The 20,165-nt window shown below is 37.6% G+C and overlaps 2 protein-coding genes across 6 annotated transcripts; one reads left to right on the top strand and one right to left on the bottom strand.

Annotated features, from left to right (window-relative positions):
• Window positions 1–1,389: 1,389 nt before the first annotated feature.
• znf143 (zinc finger protein 143) lies at window positions 1,390–13,515 on the bottom strand. 4 transcript variants are annotated; one of them, XM_022756389.1, is made up of 15 exons: window positions 13,046–13,515; window positions 10,391–10,506; window positions 9,612–9,800; window positions 9,263–9,343; window positions 8,272–8,465; window positions 7,610–7,678; window positions 7,407–7,523; window positions 7,184–7,259; window positions 6,065–6,190; window positions 5,124–5,303; window positions 4,728–4,955; window positions 4,150–4,298; window positions 3,282–3,434; window positions 2,837–2,965; window positions 1,390–1,749 (listed from the first exon to the last, which is right to left on the bottom strand). In XM_022756389.1, exons 2-15 carry the CDS (start codon window positions 10,494–10,496, stop codon window positions 1,666–1,668), a joined length of 1,881 nt encoding a protein of 626 aa, XP_022612110.1. In that variant the 5' UTR covers window positions 10,497–10,506; window positions 13,046–13,515; the 3' UTR covers window positions 1,390–1,665. The 4 variants fall into 4 exon arrangements, with proteins under 4 accessions (XP_022612110.1, XP_022612111.1, XP_022612112.1 ...); XM_022756390.1 differs by having other exon boundaries at window positions 10,391–10,503; XM_022756391.1 differs by lacking the exon at window positions 13,046–13,515 and adding an exon at window positions 12,376–12,524 and having other exon boundaries at window positions 10,391–10,503.
• A 55-nt stretch (window positions 13,516–13,570) lies between these two features.
• nrip3 (nuclear receptor interacting protein 3) lies at window positions 13,571–19,380 on the top strand. Of its 2 annotated transcripts, XM_022756352.1 has the most exons (8): window positions 13,571–13,648; window positions 15,400–15,557; window positions 16,260–16,430; window positions 16,687–16,769; window positions 16,871–17,010; window positions 17,112–17,164; window positions 17,417–17,505; window positions 18,661–19,380. In XM_022756352.1, the coding sequence occupies exons 2-8, from the start codon at window positions 15,402–15,404 to the stop codon at window positions 18,689–18,691; spliced, it is 723 nt and encodes a 240-aa protein (XP_022612073.1). In that variant the 5' UTR covers window positions 13,571–13,648; window positions 15,400–15,401; the 3' UTR covers window positions 18,692–19,380. The 2 variants fall into 2 exon arrangements, with proteins under 2 accessions (XP_022612073.1, XP_022612072.1); XM_022756351.1 differs by lacking the exon at window positions 13,571–13,648 and having other exon boundaries at window positions 15,336–15,557.
• The last annotated feature ends 785 nt before the right edge of the window (window positions 19,381–20,165 follow it).

Here is a 20,165-nt window from a genome sequence, read left to right as displayed (position 1 = left end):
AGGCAAGATAGGATTATTCCATTGTGTAATGCTGCAATCAATTACTTTATTTATCATTAAGCCTGGCAATTGTTCAATTGTTCAGTGAATAAAATAATATTCCCTGAAGCCCAAGTGAACATGTTCAAAACACCATCATGTCAAGTTTACCATCATTGAAATCTGATATCTGGTACCAGAGAATTTTGGGCAATAATAAAAAATTATTTAAATAATTACTCATTTATCAACATTGATGCTAATTAATATTCTGTCAATCAACTAATCGATTAATAAACTAGTCACGTGAATAAATAAAGTTTAAATAAATAAAATAAATAGTCAAGTTATTTCTAGACTACTGGCAGGTTTGTGGGTGTCTGGGGAAATAACCAGACAGCCATGTACACTGGGGGCCCAACAACAAATTTTTGCTCCAGGGCCCCTCAGAAGTTCATCCGGCTATGATTCAAACCAATAACTAAATAATTAATTACATCTCTTACTTACCCCCCCCCCCCCCCCACCACCCCCCGCACCCCCGCCCCCCCCCCCCATGTTCATCTACAGCATCTTACAATCACATTAATGTCAAATCATCTTAACTATTTCAAATCTAATCATTTTCAGATGGATGAAGAATTCTGATCTAACTTTAAGTAAAAGTAGCAATGCAACCAAATAAACAGGGCAGAAGAAGTTCAGTAAATAATGGAATCGCTGTTACAAGGGCACAAGACATATATATGCGGATATGTGTCTAGATATACTATGTCTTGCTGCACCTACATGTGTATTTTTAAACCATGAAATAAAAGCAATAAAAAATTACTAAAAAAAAAGAAATTACTGTCATTACCTAGAGCTGTCAAATATAGTGGAGTAAAAAGTACAAGTTTTGCCTCAGAAAAGCAACTAGAAGCATAATATGGAAACAACCAATTTAAAGTGGAAGGTACAACCAAACTATACTGAAGTACAGTTAAGTAAATTTATTTATTAGTCTTAACCATTATTTAAGTCTAAGGGGAACTTTAAAAACACACGTTCCAATTCATGGTGGAAAATTGAGAAATTGAATATCTCTCCTGTGTAAGTCATCTACATCTGTAAGGTTCTGTTTTCACAATGCTCATCTACTCCACAGATCTTGACAATTTCTGTATTTTGTTGATATTGTCATTAGTTGTTGTTTGTATAATTATTCCTTTTTGTCTAAACTACTACAAATTTTGCTCACATACTAGTAATACTAGTATACCTGTTTTAAAATGTTACATAACCCTTAACTGAATCTCTAATATATATTTCACATTTTTGTATGTGTTTTAATTTTTACCTTAACAGCTGAGCAAAGGGGATGTTGAACAGTTTAATCGGAATCAGGTGTTCAAAATCAAGCATAGTCAATTAATCACACAATCTTTTTTATTAGAAATAGCATTAGCTGTACACTGCACTGTGCACTGTGCACCATAAACATTAGAAAGCATTTTTCCCTTCTCCCATCTTTTTGGCTGAGGGACAAAATAGCATAGCGTAACTCCAGTTATCAAAATTCTATGTACACATAAAAGTTCTAAGTTCTTTTGTGGAAAAAAACCATGGAGGAAGACTCGATTTCTCTCGTTGATGTAGTCCAATTGAGATGGTTTTGATCCTAAATCATAGTCCATAATGAATCCATCAATCATCCAGGCCCGGCGACTCTCCTTGTTGTATTCTTGATGCTATTCTTATGGCTTCCTCCAGCGAAGGCTGATCACTGAGCTACAGAGAAAAAGAAAACAGTGTGCATGATACAAACATTGAATGACATACTGCTAATCACTGGTAATTTATCTGTACTACTGATTTAATCCATTTACTCTGCCACCCCTTTGAAGGACAATACCTCCTCTGACCGTGACTGAATGTGTTAAAGACTACTGAATTTCATTGATGACTGTCACACGGTGATAAAGGGTAGAAAAAGAGTGTTTGCTTTGTAATTACCATGACAGAGGGGGCAGAAAGGGGGTAAATGAAAACAATGCTTTTCAGGATATATTAAGGTCAGTCATCAGACCTGCAACCTTTGATGTGATCATAGTGCCTCAGGGATTTTAGGCCTAAATAGTTAATATATTGTGAAAATTCAACATAACAATATAACATGCAGTTAAAGCAAATTTTTTGAATAGATAAAACATTGTCTTTCATGTTGTAAATCTGTTTGATGTAGGGACAATGAGTGTTTGTCATGACATAATCACCTGGTCACCCCACCAATGGAAAACGTTGACTCTAATGTACGGAAAATTCCACTAATTTCCTTCTGCTTTTGGTGAGAACCTTTTGTTCAGGTGTCAAAGCAAAATTAAATAAAACCACAACTGTAAATCACTATAAATAGAACATTGGTTCCTCCTTTCTCAGAAAGAGTGGATTACATATAAATTCATACATCCTGTGGTTGTGAAGTTTCAGTTTAGTTTGATCCCTAATCAAATGCACCAGCAGGAAGGCCGAGACACACCTACACCCCCTGAGCTTAACCCCACCTACCCATGATTTTAGTTAAGCGTTAAAGCAAATAGCAACAGGGTGTGATCTGTGGAGTGATTACATGGGGGACTAACTCAAGTACCCTTTAGTCCTGACTGAAACTCCTGTCAGTATCACATTAAACTCCTGTCAGTATCATATAAACAACAGACCACTGAGTTCAGTTTTCATCAAAAACAAAAGACACAAATGCAGCATACTCTGTAGAATCAATACTCCCAGTACCCAGTCTTCTTCGTCATTAATTGAACTAAACAAAGTGGAACTCACCCCACCAGTCTATTCACTCCTATGGTGTCGTTCTACCAACCTGCACAGCAATGTGAGTGCCGTTGGAGGTGGCCAGTAACGTGACAGGATGAATGTCATCCTGTCCTTGGCTGTAGCCTGCCTCCTCCACAGTTTGGAACGAGGTCATGTCAGGTGTCATGATGGCCACCTAAGGGGGACAGAGACATTATACTCAAATCAACCAACTGCTTTGGTGTTTGGGTTACAAATCAATTTGTGACTACAATTTTTGCCAAAATGGAGGTCTAACAGAGTGTAGCATAGACAATTATATGTCCAACAATAAGCCTAGAAATTGACAGGCACCTGAAAAACACTGTTGCGGTGTGGCTGTTTGTCTGGTCTTATGAGGTACATTGGTTTAAGTCAATAGTTAAATGTCATCAAAAACCCTCTAAACTGAGAAAAACAGACATAATTCCTACATTTTGTACAGTCTCCACAGAAGTCAAGCAGTTGTTTACCTGTTCATCTGAGCCGTCTGTTGTTACCATGGTAACCGAGTGAGCACCTTGCGTTGTCAGTTCGTGGGCTGGGATGGTTATGGTTGTGCCTTCTTGGGTTACCATGGTGATTGTGCCACCCATGGCTTGTAAGTCTGCTTCAGAGATACTGACCTGTTGTTAGACACAATATAATACAGATATAGGCACCTTTTTGGAACAACATGGTCACATTTTTGTTTTGAGATTTTGTCTTCAGTTATATTTAGTATTATTAGTGCCTTATTCCTTTTTTTGTTTTAACCCAAAAATTCATAATAGACATGAGGCACAAGACACCACTATTAGGAAACATGGGACCATTATAGAACAATTACAGATGCAGCCTAGAGTAGGGCCGCTGGGGCTTGTGATGAAACATCTATTGTCATCCTGGGGAGAACAATATTATCTCAGCCAGCACTTTGGTAATTTACTGCTGGCTTTGATGTCTGTAGTGTTGAAATGTAATATTTGTTGTTGAAGGTTAAGTTAGATTCCCTTTTTATTGGAAAGTACATGCCATCACCACATTTCAATTAAATAAATAAATAAAATAAATAATATATATACAGTATATATATATATATATATATGAATGAAAATGAACAGAGGTTGTGTGGTCTCTATCAAATTGTATTTTATTTTTTAATATGTATATTACAGATATATGGCAGTTAATGGGTGTATCCTCGGACTGCATGTCACCCCATTGGGAGTTTGGACTCCTAAATTGAACTTGCCAAGTGCGTGAGTGTGAACTTGGCGTACACTATACTGAGAGAGGCCTTCAATTCTTTGAACAGTATGAAATGTATTTATTATTTGTGATGTCACTGCAAACCATTACCTGCTGTTGTGTTCCATCCTCCTGCGTTACCAAGGCAACATGCTGCTGACCAACCATGTCTGAGCTCTCCACTGGAACCTGCTCTGAGCCGGAGTCATCTGCCTCAACCACCGCTGTTGTGTAGTTCACATTCGGGTCGTCAATGGCATCTAAATTAAGATTGAAAGATTTTGTGTCAGCGTTTGAAATAATGTTATTATCCATGTCATTCATGTGTAATTTGATTTTTCATTTATTTTCAATCTGTGTATATTTCCTGTGTTTTCATGCCAAACACACACACACACACACAAATATAATCAGTTTACTGTCGTATGTGACAGAAAAGCATCAAACTCTCACACTGAAGAAGCTGCAACCACAGAATATTTGGCATTTTTGCTTGAAAAATTACTGAAATGATTAATTAATTAATTATTAAAATTGTTGCCAATGAAATATCTATCAATCAGCTAATCAATTAATTGACTAATTGTTGCAATTTCATATTCAAGTTCAACTTAATCCAAAACATCTCACAGTTATTTATAAAAAACTGCATATTGAGGAATTCTCTATATCATTATATTCACACTGACCTGTTGGTGGTTCAAAGTACGCCTCCTGCTCCTCCTCGATGGGCTCTGTGTCGTTGTGGGCTGTGCGTTTGTGCATGGCGAGTGTGGAGATCTGTTTGTAGGTTTTCCCACAATGGTTGCAGTTGTAAGGTTTGCAGGGTGTATGAACAACGTGGTGTTTGTAAAGGCTGGAGTATTCTGTGAAGCGCTTTTCACACCCAGGCACTGTGCACACATAAGGTTTCTCTCCTGAAGAAGCAGGACAAGTAATCAGATAATGAGTTTTGCATGTTTATTATTACTGTAAGAAGTTGTATGTTTCACTAAAGGCTCAGTACAGATGCTGAGCTGGAGAGCTGCCCCCTGACTCATTGTGACAACAGACAAAATAACAGACTGAGGTGTAAAAGAACTCACCGGTGTGAATCCTCATATGGTTCTTGTAGTTGGTGGCACTAGCAAAGGACCGTCCACAGGTGGGCTCAGAGCAGTAGTATGGCCGCTCACCAGTGTGTGTTCGGATGTGAACTTTACGGATATTGGAGGTGGTGAACGACCTGCCGCAGCCTTCGACTGGGCATTTAAAAGGCTTCTCTCCTGCAACAGAAGAAATAGGATGTTAATATTCCAGTTTAAAATCTCCATATTTTTCCAAAATATATTTTGTGGGTCTGTTGATATTTTGTGGTATTTAGAGGGAAATTTAGATTTAAAATCAATTCTCGATTCAATAATGCTGTGACCAGCTTTATGTTAAAAAATAGTGAAATACATTTTGACTTGATTGTTAGAGATTTTTAATTTATAGAGAGAAATAATAATCTACAGTGGCTGACATTACACATGCTGGTACGTTCTGTGAAACACTGTGTGTCTCTCTTTGAGACCATATCACTCTATAAATGACAAACAAGGAAAAATGGTGTATTTCAAAAATAAAAAGCAACATCTGGGTGTCGTGCTTCTCATGATGACCATGTGCCTGAAAACTCCTCCAGCATTTTGGCAGCTCTCAAAGAGAATTCAGCTCCACACATCTATTCAACAAAACCTTTGCTCAGCCAATCCTGGCACTGTACCACAATCTGTGTTGTTTCAAAAATCATGTGGTGTATGACTCTGGCCTGAAAATAACAGAATTTCAGCTGCGAACACTCAGTCACTTCTGTATTAAAAAAACAGCCCTGAGGCTAAGAAGTAGTTCTAATTATCTTTTCAGCTCTCAGCAGTAGGAAAATGCACTTGAACCCTGAGCCAGACGTATGACACCTATGTGAGACTCTTACACACCTTCAGTCTTCCTGTGTATTACAACAACATTATGACTGGTCAGTGAGTGTCTGGGTGTGGCAGAGTACCTGTATGAGTCCTTGTGTGCTTCTGAAGGTCTCCAGAGGTTTTAAAGGACTTGCAGCAGTTTAGCTCCTGACATCTATATGGCTTCTCCCCCGTGTGTGTCCGTGAGTGACTCTTCAGGCCGTACCCTTAAATATCCATAAAAAACAGAAACTGAGTCACTAATATTCCCGTCTTCCTGGTTAACACACCTTTACTTAAGTTCAGTCATTTGTTGTGTAATAACAGCACCTGCGTGCCAAGTGACTTTGATTTTGACATGTTCATTAGTCAAGAATGTCACTATACAGTAATAGCATTTTCATCAAGGTGTTCAATCAGAACATCACAGCAATCAATATAACAGCTCCATACTAATCTGCCCTATTGTTCCCATATGCTCTTAGTGGGGCAGATAGGCAGAACAATTGTGCATTTTATGACGAAAGCATGAAAGTTTCAGCATATAATCTACGTATCCCAAGGTTTAATTTCAGATGTGGAGGCAATTTGTATCTGACTTCTAGTGACCTTGAGAGGTCATTGACCTCAGCATTGCATTTCCCCAGTTTTTTCCCGATTTCTCCATTATAATCATGTATATCTTTGCTGTAATTGCATATAGATGGGTATTTGCTGTTATCGCCATGTAACAGAATTTTGCTTAGAGCACCAATTTTGCAGGGGGACTGCAGAGCCCACCATTTCCAGGTGTTATGGTAGCTATAGCTTGTTAAAAGCACTGACAACATCTGCTGTGTGTTCAATGGAATCACATGACTAGCTAGTAAATTAGTGAACATTCTAATCAGAAGCTAGCATGCTAGTTTGGTGTGGACCACCCTTCGTACTCCAGGGGGCTCTGCCCTGTCCCAGAGGTTACATCTGAAATGCCTCCACACCTGAAAATAAACTTCATGGTTTATAGAAGCAGTGGAGAAAGTGCTTTAGTCACAAAATGCACAATACCTTCCATATACAAGCTTATCTCTGCACTATCTTTCTATTCTTAACTATGCAGTCTGGAAAACAGAAACAAATATAACTTTTACCAATGTGTAAATTCTGTTTAAAAAATACATTAAATTGCTTCAACATTAAATAAACCATCCAGTGCGAAAAAATATGCTCTCTGCAGTCACCTGTTGCAAACTTCTTGCCACAGCCAGGATAGTCGCAGACGTATGGTTTGTCTCCAGTGTGGGAGCGCTCATGTACCTGTAAGAAACACAAATAAACTGTAGCAGTGACGCTGTATATGCTGTAAGGGAAATATTGTCTTTACAGTCACATACTTAAGTAGGAACTAGCAAAGCAACACAGCAAAAATATTCGTACACACACAACCACAACACCCACACTTACCTTGAGATGGTGGGCAGTGGTGTAGAGCTTTCCACAGCCCTCATATTCACAGCGGAAAGACTTTTCTCCTACATTTGAGACCCTGCCTGGCCTATTGTCTTGATCCTGTAACACAATCTGAATGAAGAATGAATTACATGTCAATGTGTAAATCTGAACAAAAATAAAAAGTCAAGAAAAAAAAAGAAAAAAAGAGACTTTACCCTCATGTGAACGCCATTGTCTGCTTCCACTCTGCTGAACGACCCTAAGGGGTTTTCTATGTTCTCCACCTGAACATTCACAACCAAGGGAGATGTAAGGATTAAGACACAGGTATGTTATCTGTATCTCCAAAAATGCTTTACAAGATAAACCATGAGGAATGCATCACAATCTAATCCAAACAACAGCTATCAACACAGTTTATATTATCAAATTCTTAACAACATATTATTTATACAGACTGCATAAAAAAGGACAAAGAATAAAAATAAACATACTGTGGGATACAAAATCTGTTAATATATCACCACAACATTACATGACAAAATTTAATTTATCTAAAACAATGTCAGTGCAGATTTTTTCCATGGCAAATGAAATAAATAAAATATAGAAGAAATAAAATAGTATAAGCATATACAAAAAACAAAGTATGAAATATAATGTCACTGACATAGCAAAAATATATCATCAATAATAAGGTTCCAGTATTATTTGTAGTGCAGTAAAGCAACAATAGATTATTCCAAAACATGGTGCAAACTATTCTGAACTGACCACAAATGAATCAAGACAAAAATCTGTTGAGTTTTTGATTTTGTGTCACATGACAATTTTGCCAAACTGGTGCCACACCAGTACAATTATGTAGTATGTTTACCTTGGTGTACTGTTCCAACACACTGATGGTCTCCGGGTCAATGGCCGTGGCCTCGGCCTGCAGGTCTGCGATGGTGCCGTCAGCCTGGATGGCCAGGATGGTGTTGGACTGAGGCATGTGCACTGTGTGCTGGATGTAGGCTGTGCTGCCGTCCTCCAGCTGCACCTCCTGCAGGCCGCTCTGGTCATATGCATCTGCACAGAGACGAGGAGAATGATGTAGAGAGAGAAATCAAACGATGAAACTGGCTTTGGGTCTGGTACAAAACCTGAGATGGTTGTTTTTTTGGATGGATGGTTTCATACAGTACATGTCTGCAGAAAAAGTAACTGCTTCTTTGTACAAAGTCACTAAGCAGTAAGACGGGACTTAATTGGAAAAAAAAAGAAAAAAAAAAAGACTCGAGTTATCACTGTTAAAAGTTAGCTATTGTTAATGCGCTGTAAATTTCTATCCTTTCTTTAAATTTGCTTGACAATTTTTAGTCGTACCCATGAATAAAACGTAGATAATAAAACGCTGGACACTTGTGTCACTGATCTAAAACCCAACAGTTTATTATATTTTGATGTCACTCCCTCATATAAGTCTTTGTAGAGCAGCCAATATGCACCAATTCGGCTTATAAGAGCAGGAATTCACCATCAAAGTACAAAAAAGACCAATTTTAACATTCAAAGAAACAGATCTGACCTGAATGCAGCCACAAGACACATGTTGTGTGAGACATGTTGAGAAACACACTCTAATGTTCACAAACTAGCCCTGTAGCTAGCTTTTGATAATAAGCAACAAATTACTTGTACACTACGTCTCTAGAAGTTGTAAAGGGGTGTTATGGAAAATAAGGATGGAATTAAATTAGATTACTGACACAGATACAGAAACAGACACAGAAATGTTATAACACACTTGAAGAAACAGATGAGAGGAACCTAAAATTATCTGAGGGAAAAAATCAAGTTATTGTTAGATGTTAAACAGGTTGTACCTTTGGGTGTGTGAATGTAGGCTGTTGTTCCATCTTCTAGCTGAACTGCCTGTCCATCTTCAAGCTGTAAACTGTCCCCTCCTATAATGGAAAAAAAAGTAAGTTAGGCACAACCACCTTGCAAACAGAAACTGGTTAATCCCTGCTGTGGCTGAATTTCTGGACATTTGTGTATATGCCTGTTTTCCTATAAAATGGCCTTGTCATCCAGATGAAATACAAATAAATTATTGTCTTCCATCAGGCCACAAACCCTTGCAAGGCTTGTGGGTGGTGTGTCAGTACACAACAAAGTACAACGACAACACTACTCTCTCTGTCTGGAGATACTGCAGAGACTTGCGTTTACCTGCTTTAGGCATCGACACATGCTGAACGTAGGCAGCAGAGCCATCCTCCAGCTGGATCACCTGCCCGTCCATGATCTGTCCGTCTGAAAAGGAAGCTTTGGAGTCGTGCTGGATGTACGCAGTGGATCCATCCGCAAGAGTAACAGCCTGCAGACTCACTGTGTCCATGCTTTCCATCTGATCACCATCTGGTGAATTATTTGACAAAGACAATACTTTAACTGTCAGCTTAAGAAGTAAGAGATCATTGTTATGGCATGGTATTTTCCAGAGGGGTCAAGAGAGGACAAAGATCTGATACTGGTAAATCCAACTTCCTCTGAATGGAGGACTCACTCACTCTTTGGATTTTACTCTTTAAAATGGGAAAGTAAAGCACATTTTAAGGTGTTTTAATAAGATTGGAGTGAATGTTTTTTTCTATTCTATTGCATCCCCAAACAAGATTAATTTTTACATCAATTACCGTATTCCTACATGACTTGTTTTTAGCAGATGATCGTAATGTATATAGTATTCAAGTTTTATAACTTATCTGTAGTAAGTATCTCGATTTGTAGTGTGACACTTAAATGTACCTTTATAGGATTAATAAAGTCTGTCCTATTTATTCAGAATTGGTACAGCTACAACATTATGACATATGTTTAAATTATTTAAGAAACCTATTAAAGAAATTATGAAATAAGATTACAAAATAATATGGCCTGCTGTCCACCCCAGGCAGTGTTGTAGTCTAATGTTGAAACTACATGATGGTATAAGTGTGGGAGCTCACCTGCCACTGTCACAGCCTCTGTCAGACAGAGAGTGACCGGCTGCCCGTCTGCATCATGAAACTCTGCCATTCCCTGCGAGTCCCGGTTTATCTGGGCCAAGAGCATGCTTTAGCTGCTGAAGTGACACAAGAAGGAGACACATTTGAGACATAAAGTGGTGTCCACATGCCAGTAAACACACACAGAAACACATTGAGGATAGAGATGCTGTACAATATGTGAGAGCTAGTGGCCCACTGACTATAGTATCACACTTGTTACATATTGTATGTACAGGAAACATACAAATTACTTCCATGACAAGTAGGGCTCGAAAATAAGATGGTGGGTTCCCATTAACCCCTGTTCCTCCCACGTGTGCAATATGTACAATTTGTCTATGTTGAAATACTGTATGTGTACCTAGATATGTTGTGTAGTAATTTGATCAAACACATTATACCATCTTCACATCAGGGCCTCAGGTTCAGAAAATAAAGTAAGACCATTTTTTAAAATTACTTTTTTGCCTATTTTCTCTTAAGGACATCCAGTGTCATCTTAATCTATGGCCTTCGTATATTTAGACTTTTTGTACTATAATAATATACGCCTTAGTTTTTGATTCATAGAAATTTGTAGCGGTCATGTCACCCTTGTCATGTGTGATGATCTTCTAAATACATTTTTAATTAAATATATAAATACATAAAACATGAGCAGGCCTGACTTAAAAACCACTACCATTATATATACAATTACTATGGATTAAGGTTAACAAATACACAGGAGTAAATATATATTATTTTACTAATCATTTATTAATTTACAGTTCAACAGGCAGAGTGTAAAGACCATTTAAAAAAGGGTAATTTTCTCTTTGCCTGTCTCTCAAACTTGACAACATCAGACCAGGTCCAAAAACCACGATATGTACAGCCGTCAAATCTGGACCACATTAACCAGGAGAAGCTAAACAGAGTTTAAAACACATTTTCAGATTTCTGAAACCTTATTCTATTTGTGAAAACTAAAGCTGCAGTGATTAGTTGATTGACAGAAATTTAATCACTAACATTTTTTGAGTAAAAATGGCAAACTTTCTCTTTCTTCAGCTTCTAAGGTGTGAGATTTTTATTTGTTATATATGAGAGTAAACTTGATATCTCTGGGAAAATGTAACAGTCACTTTTCACTATTTTCTGTCACTGTGTAGACCAAACAATTAATTGAGACAGTAACCTGCAGATTAATCAATAATGAAAATAATCGTTATTGGAGCCCAACAACATACGCTCAGTTGGAAGTTTATTAGGGACACCTAACTAAAACCAATGCAGTCCAATACACTAATCCTGCAATAAATCCTACTGACATGAAGGTCTCAGTGTTCAATGTGTAGTCTGAAGTGTTGTTTAATTGCACTGTCATGTTGACAGGTGTTCCTATTATTTTGTCCAACCCATTCAAATCAATCATGGCAGGCCAAACAACAGACACACCTCTTTGTGTAGTGCAAAATGTCCACACAGTTGATTCAACACCTGTTCAAAACAAACTGAACATTATAACCTTTATGAAGGGAGTGCTTACTGCACGACTGTTCTATTAGACTGCATTAGTTTTAGCTAGGTGTACCTAATAAACTGACAAGTGGGTGAATAAGCACAAAGGTCAGGTAATGAAGATCTTAAAACAGGTAACCACTTGAAGCCGGGGCCTCAAGTTCAGATAATTAAAAAATAAACAACATTAATGCCCTTATTATATCAGTAAGTGTGCTTTCGCGGCACATTTTCCCACACACATTTTCGGTTAAATTAGAAATTTAGGTTTATTTAAAACAACTAAACAGTCTTGGAGCTCTGGGGAAGTTAACAGTTGTAATCCAGCCTTGTTTACATCTTCATTTGACAAATTAAGTTAGCTGCTTTTCTTTACGTTATAATGACCAGCATTTGTGGGCTTTATCAGGTTGTTTAAGCTAAATTTGACTTGTTTTTACCTGACTGGCCTCTAGTGTTACTGCCTACTGTCGCCGTTGTTCTGTTTTTGGCGCTTGTTGATTTGAATGTAGCATATGAGGCTAGCTAGCTATGATGTAGCACAACTATGACTTGCCACATTTGACACTATGAAATCAAACATTATATGGCAAGTGTTGTAAGTCGGTTGTGTTGTAAGGCTGACGCCGGCCAGTTACGGCACTGACAGAATGTGTGTACGATCAGATATGGTTATAACGCCCTGTCATAACGGAGTTAGCAGGTTAACCACCATGCTAACAGCGGTGATAACTACGCCAACCGGCGCTGTCACGACTTTTTAGCAGCTAACATCACACTATTTCTCAAAAATTACCAGGTTACCAAACGTACATCTGTTTGCATTTGAAGTCTGAGCTGACTGTGTACGGTAGCTGGAGGGGTAGCTAGCTGTCTCCGCGAAGCTTCAAGCCGTGAAACTAGCGACGCAGTTCGGAAACAAGACCGAGCAACCGCTGTGCTAAGTAATGATAACATAAGCATTTTGACCCGCTGAATGTCACTTTATTTTTGCTAAAACTGTATTTCCCGGGCGTCTTTCCCTCCCTGCCGCAGCCTGCCGCCCCCACCCTTCGCAGAGATGGCTGTGGGAATAATGCACACTGGGTAAAAACCAATTTATAAACTAACCTCCGAAAAATTTCCAACAATTCCTCCTGTTCGACCACCATGCACCAGTGCAGGAAACGCTCCGCGATGCCCGCACACCGGGAACATGTACACCAGTACAATCCTCTGATCTGTGGACCAACCTACTCACGCATTAGACGCTCTGATTGGCTACAGACTCGCTAATCCCACATCTATTGGTCAAATACAATGTCCGTCGTTCAAGATCCGGCGCTTGTGTTGCTGTTATTCATCTCCCCGGGCCCCTGCCAGACGCCATTCCGCGTCGGTTTTCGTATTGTTTCAGGCTTTGGACTGAAAAAGCGAAGCGTCCTCGTTGAAAATAAATATTTAAACTTCAACACAAGGCGACAGCTTATCAAAATTGTGTATTCCGAGCCGATGTCTGCCGCAGGATGTTGTTAGATTTGATTTTCTGCGACGTAAACAGCGACGTGTTGGGAGTTTTTTCGGCCTCCATGTTGAAAACAAGGTGATGTGGGAAAAACAGAGGGAATGTGGGCAATGAAGTGAAGAGAAGAAATGTCCGGCTGACAGTGACACAAAACATTACATGTGGAATATCTAAAATAACAGAAATAACATTTACATATGCGTGTTTGGGTGGGTCAATTTTATTTTATTTTTTATTTTTTAATTAATTTATTATGTAATCTACGTATGTGTATTTTAATATTTTTTATTCTAGTCATTTTTATTTATTTTTTTAAAATTAATTTAATTTTATATTTTTTATTTGTTTTTTATTTTTATATTACATTTTTTAAGTAGATTTTTATTTTTATTTAGTTTTTATTTTATGCATGTATCTATTTTTTTATTGTATTATTATTATTTTAATTAATACTTTTTTAATAAATTGTTTATTAATTTATAATATTTTTTGATGATTATTATTGTGGTGATTATGATTATTATTGTTTTGTTTTATTTTATTTTTACCTAATGGCTTATAATTCACATAGGTTTATGTTTATTTATCTCAGCTCAGCTTTTTTTTTGCCATATTCACTATATGCAAACATAACATACATTATATTGCATTATATGTACAAGTGTTTCTATTAGGGCTTGACAAAACAGTAGAAACTTCTGTTAGTGTGGGGCAATACAGCTAAATAGCAACACAAACTATAGCCTACAAAATGACCATATGTTACATACTATATTATACATGTATACACACACACACACACACATAATTTTCTGTTGCATAATGTGGGTTAGTAACATAGATGGAGAGCTAGTGAGAGATAATGTGATACAGATATAGATAAGAAATAAAAAACAAGGTTTACATTATTAAAGTAGCCTAAATGAGGGCATGCTTTATTGTATGGACTTAAAGCATACATAATCTAGTTTCAAGACCATTATTTAATTTTTGTGTCACTAGGACATACACTCAATGTACACTTTATTCAGCTGTGCGTTGTAATCCAATACAACTGACCACATTTCAAAAACACAAGAACCTCCACAATTTCTCACTTTTAAAACATTTCGGTTTTTTTCTACTGAAGTCACGATTTAGTAAAGTGACGTTTGTGTTTCAGCGTTTTCAGGCAGGTTAAAGCTGCATCAAGCAAAACCAAACACACAAACACAGACAGGTTGATATCGGAAGTTCTTTTCAAACTTAAAGCTCTCATTCGTATTAAAAGCATTATAACGACTTCTTGTGGCCCCGACTAAAGACTGTATTCCGTATTTATGCATTATACATTTCTACAATTATACCCTCCTATATTAAGTTTAAAATCAACTCCACAACATTTTTATTCAGTTTAACATTTTAGCATTACATTAATTCATTTGCATTTAATCGTTATTGTTCTGCTGTTTGTAGTGCTTTGGTTCTTGCTTTTCTGTTCCTACAGTTTCTAATTTGTTTTTTGTTCCTCCATTATAAAACAGTGTGATCTGCAATTATATGACATTTTCTGTGCAACTTGATCTTGTATTGTCTAAAAAGGCTCTGTAGCATGTAGGCTAGGTTAGTCAAGATGCCCTGTGTGCACCAGAGGAATTATGCCAATCTGTTGGTTAGTTTGTTCGGTAGGTTTAATTTCATGGATTCACTTCACCAGCTTTATTGCACATGAACCTTTTAATAAGTTTTAATTTATAGCCGCGTTATTCAGAAGAACGATATCAAACCTGAGTTTTTGTGTACGACTTTTATTTTGAAATCTAACCAGAAGTCTTATTTGTCACCTGTCTGACTTGACCACCTCACACGTATTATGGGGGTGTCTCCTCTCCACTGGACGGGGGGTGGGGGGGGATTCCTCATTGCACAGTTGTATGCAGACAGGTAGAGAGCAGGATAAACATAAACGTCATGTTCACAGGGATGCGGGAGGAGATCAGGGCGGACTCGGGGGTCCTGGATGCTGCGGCTCTGAGGCAGCAGAGGAGGCTGAAACAGGCGATCCAGTTCCTCCATAAAGACTCAGCTGATCTGCTGCCTCTGGATGGACTGAAAAAGCTCGGGACATCTAAACAAGGGGTGAGCCTCAGGAAGGGCCTCATATTATAGTGGCACAGTTACACTTATTTCAAGGCATGTGGCTAAACCACACGAACAGTAGTAGGCTATAAACTCCTGCATATATGGGTGATGTGCCACTGTGTCTCTCCTAATTCACAACTAGCTCTTATTTAATTGATCTCTGCTGTTATTCTATATAATGATAGCATCTATAATGTAGCTACAAGGAGAAATAAAAGATCTAAAAAGAATGTTGTTTGAATGTTAAGATGACAAATGTGATGATAATGATGATTACTGTTTCTTAACTGGAAAACGTCCCCAACTTTAAGGTTGGTTTTTGTTTTGTTGGTCATTTATGCTCATTTTTATAATCTAATTCTTTAAATGACATATTTTGCTGTTCAAGTTTTTCTTTTTTGTTTTGTTTTGTTTCATTACCAGTCCCAGCTTTTGTCTTTTGGGGTAAACATGAAAAAAGGTAGGGAAAAATGTGGTATATGACATGTAAATATGAACTGATTCCTGCATAAATAAAAGAAATTTAATCAATGAAAAGTAGCCTAATGTTAACATGTTCTGTAGACAATGAAGAAGGTCTCTGAAGGTCAAGGTGGCAGCATTATTACAGATTATTAATTAGTTTTTTAGGTCCAACAGCTAATGAGAAATTGACCATATTTTCCACTCAAGTTTGTATTGTTTTAATTTTTATTGTAGCAGCCACACCATATTCTACAGAAGCGCCTGCTGGAGGCTAAGCTGTCCCGGGGAAGGATGAACATGTGTGGAGTAACGCCAAACAATGGAGGGGTCCTTCTCAGTAGTCATTTAAATTCACATAAAGATGAGGAAGAGGAGGAGGAAAATTTCATTTACGTACCCAGCAAGGTGAGTAGAGTTAACCAGTTGGTCAAGGTACTTAAAAATATGTTGTTTACTTTAAAAATGTACTCCATTATAGTAACATATTGCTGTATATATCTACAAATATCTCCAATCAGAATACAGTACTTTTATTTTGGTAAAACAAGTATTTCCAGTATTTATATTCAGTACAAGCCCTTTAATATTTGTTCCTTTTATTTCTGTCTGTCGTGTCCTTCATACATCCACTTCCACCTTGACCTTCCCTGTGTGATCACAGTGTTTAGGACAGGAAGTGAATGTGCTGATTGACACCGGCTGCAAACTGAACCTGATGTCCTCGCTGACTGTGGAGAGATTAGGGTGAGATGATTCAGAGCACACATACACTCGTCTTATGTACCAATCTGACTGACATTAGGCCAGTTTCAGTATCCAGTGATGTAATGTTGTTTCTCTCAAAGTTTAAAAGGACTGGTGGATGATAACAAAATGGAGACGGAGGGTTTTCCATTTCAGCGTAAGCTCTGCATTGATGGTCACATCAGGGAGCTCAGTCTGACCATCGGACAGCTCAGGATAATGTGTTCATTTGCCGTAGTGGGTAAGGAAGAGGAATAAGACTCATCCAAGTGTAAACATGACACCTTGAGACAGTTACTATTAATATTAATATTATTGCCCACCAATTTAATCTATTCACAGAAAGTAACAGGCCACTGATGTCGCTGGGAAACAAGACACTGAAGTCCCTCAGGGTAAATCATTTACTTCCCCTTCACTACTGTTGCCTCAAACTCAGTAAATCATCCAATACATGAACAAGTAAATATCACCAGCAACATATAATGAAGATATAATGATAATTAAAAAACTTTGCTTGTCTTAGATTCTCACCACCAGTGAAGCAAAATAAGTAAAACTCTGGTGTGTGGATGCTTCCAGAGAAAAGGCTGTATTGTTACTTACATGTAAATATGTGATGTGTGTATGTGTTGTCTTTCTTGCAGTGTGTAATTGACGCTGAGAAGCAGCTGTTTGTGTTTGGGACAAGTGTGAGGGAGCAAGTTCAGTTTGTTAAGAAGCCATTCAGCGAAAGGTAAGATGAAGATGTACACTGTGAATTACATTTCACACACACTGTCAGCTCCACACAAACACATTTCATTTGAAATAGTTATAATCAAAATACAACATTGTTAGTTGCTAACAAGTAGAACAAACTATGTATTGTTGCACAAAATACTATTTTCCAGTTGCATATTTCATGCTGTTGCAATACAAAATGTTTATTTACACCAAATGCATCCCAGTTCCTTGGGGGGTGTTCAAAGGCATCACGGGAAATGTAGGAAATCACAAGCTGGAGCAGAAGTAAAATTTGCACAGTATAACACAGTATAATAAAGTATAATAATGAAACCAAGACAGAGCCCATTTTGGCTGCATAGTGAGTACTTTTACTTTTATACTTGAAGTAAATTTTCATGATAATACTAATGTACTTTTACTTAAGTAAAGTTTTGAATGCATGTTACCGTTTTTACTTAAAGGTCTCATATTTTACACTTTCCCTGTGTTTTATTTGAAGTCTTGATCCATAAGAAGATATATGTGTGGTTTTAAGAACCAAAAACCATCTCAGTGTAGTTTTACATCTCCTCTCTCAGGCTTCTCTCTGGAGCTCTAGTAACAACAGGTCAATGTGCCAATGAGGAGAGAGGAGGCTCTGAGCCTCCCTTGTTGTGACATCACAAAGTTACAGAAGTCCTGATGGCTGGTTTTAAGGCTCAGTTTCCGAATACAGGCTGTGTGCATTTCTCTGTGGACTGAGGGTTTGATACTTTCACAGTATTAATACAGAACCTAGACCTGCTTTATAATCAAAGACAACATGGACGTCTACCTTTATACTATATGGGACCTTTATAATTTGAAGAAAGGCTCCTGTTGTATTTAATTAATTTCACTTTTCACTTCACTCAAAAAAAAAGTAATAGTAGTAATAGTAAAAGTAATATCCCGTCTGAAGCTAATGTGTTGCTTAATCTACTGTTATATAATATGGGACCTAAATAAAAATTATTTCTCCACAGCTTATAACTGATCTCATAGTCTGTAATATTTGGATGTGTTTACAAGATGTCTCATCAGTTAATTCTGTTTATCGACACTAAGACTGTTTTGGTGGACAACGGACGCTGTTCTACAAAATAATCAAACTGCTTCTTCTTTTCTTCTTTTTCTACAACAGCTCCTCAGACTTCACAGACCTGGTTTACTGATCTCCCCACCACCAACACACACACAGTGACCTAAAGCAATAGAAATACTGTTTTACTCTTAAAAATAGATGCCTCATTGGGGAACTTCTGATTATCTCATCTCATAAAGTAGCACTTTCTCTCTGCCTGTTTGTTTGCTGCGTTCATGGGTCAGGTAATCCACACTGACTTCGCTTATTTTTACATAAAGGAAATGGTTAGCGCAGAAAGTTCCTCGTGTAGCACTGGCGATGAATAGCGACCTTGTAGCTCAGAGTATGGTCTTACATTAGCTGTCACTACAGTAGTCAGTGTCGTAGACTTAAAGATTCTGATAGAATTGTGATTTAAAACTCTTGTATCTTACAAATTACTCTTGTATCCAGTTTATATCTGAATCAGTCTTGGAGAACAAAAGTAGTTGGAGGTTGTTGCTGATGAGCTCAGCACAATCTACTGCATACAGACCAACTGTTTATCTACTGTATTTTATAATGTTGTAAATGTATTTTCTAGTCTGAGACATGTATTTGCATTGACGTCACTGCCTTTTAATGTTTTCAGAATGATAGTGACTCTTGTCATATGTTTTATCACGTGACTGAAGCAAAGTGCAGCACTAAATATCAAATAAAATCCAAATAATGTGAAAAGTTTTTTTCTGTGTTTTTGCACTATTTGCCACAAAGAAAATTTAGCACTTTGGAAAATCTTACATAACTCGCCCATGTGCTAGTTTATCTGAGAGCCATTTATAAAACTGGGTCAGCTAAAGGTGGTCTGACATAATTGAAACTGTTAATAATAAGAGATAAAACAGAAGAGGGTTAGCAATACACCAGCAGGGATCAGTGTCATTTCTCCCTGCTGCCTGTTCAATAAGAGACTGGAAGCAGCTTTAATGGCCCAGCTGACCTGTGACTGTCACATAGCAACCATAATGGGACAGTAGTGTTTGGTAATGCACCCTGGTCAGCTGATTGGCAGGTGAACAGCCCCTCCAGTGGCCATGAAGAAGACTGACTCAGTGCTGAACATTTCTCCATGGAAACCAGCATCAACAGTGAGATGAAGCTGTCGCCTGCAGCCGACTGTGGACAACACAGATAAATGTAGGTAATGTCTTTAGTAGTTATAACTTTCAATTCAAGTAAAGAGTTGTGTGTTCAGCTACGACCTTTGTTGTTTGTGGTGTTTCCAGTGACAGAGCATAAACACAATAACTGTGTTTCCTGTTATTGTCAGTCAGAGGTGGAAAAGCTCTGCATTCCTGTGCACATTTCTGGATAAATAGTGAGTGCTTTAGGCCCTCGAAGTTCAGAAAAGTTAAGACTTTTTAGACAAGCCAACAGTAATTAAAGTTATTAAAATCCACCTTTACCAGTTGCAACATTTAAGGAATAAATCAGTCATCACAATCCAGTAATGTATATTATAATAAGATACATTATTGTCATCCTGCACAATGAGTACTTTTACTTTTGGTACTTTAAGT

This window comes from Seriola dumerili, unplaced genomic scaffold (genome assembly GCF_002260705.1).
Source record: "Seriola dumerili isolate Sdu_G_001 unplaced genomic scaffold, Sdu_1.0 BDQW01000242.1, whole genome shotgun sequence".
NCBI classification, from domain to species: domain Eukaryota; kingdom Metazoa; phylum Chordata; class Actinopteri; order Carangiformes; family Carangidae; genus Seriola; species Seriola dumerili.
Note: the sequence above shows the minus strand (reverse complement) of the source record. Positions and strands in the feature narration are given on the sequence as shown.

Coding starts and splice junctions, on each gene's coding strand:
- znf143 (XM_022756389.1), bottom strand. CDS start 10,496: ATGCTCTTGGCCCAGATAAACCGGGACTCGCAGGGAATGGCAGAGTTT. Junction 6,191..7,183: donor TGGCAAGAAGTTTGCAACAG/GTGACTGCAGAG, acceptor TGGATATTTAAG/GGTACGGCCTGAAGAGTCAC. Junction 2,966..3,281: donor CAGACGGCTCAGATGAACAG/GTAAACAACTGC, acceptor TGTCCCCCTTAG/GTGGCCATCATGACACCTGA.
- nrip3 (XM_022756351.1), top strand. CDS start 15,390: ATGTTCACAGGGATGCGGGAGGAGATCAGGGCGGACTCGGGGGTCCTG. Junction 17,011..17,111: donor GTGTTCATTTGCCGTAGTGG/GTAAGGAAGAGG, acceptor ATCTATTCACAG/AAAGTAACAGGCCACTGATG. Junction 17,506..18,660: donor AAGAAGCCATTCAGCGAAAG/GTAAGATGAAGA, acceptor TTTCTACAACAG/CTCCTCAGACTTCACAGACC.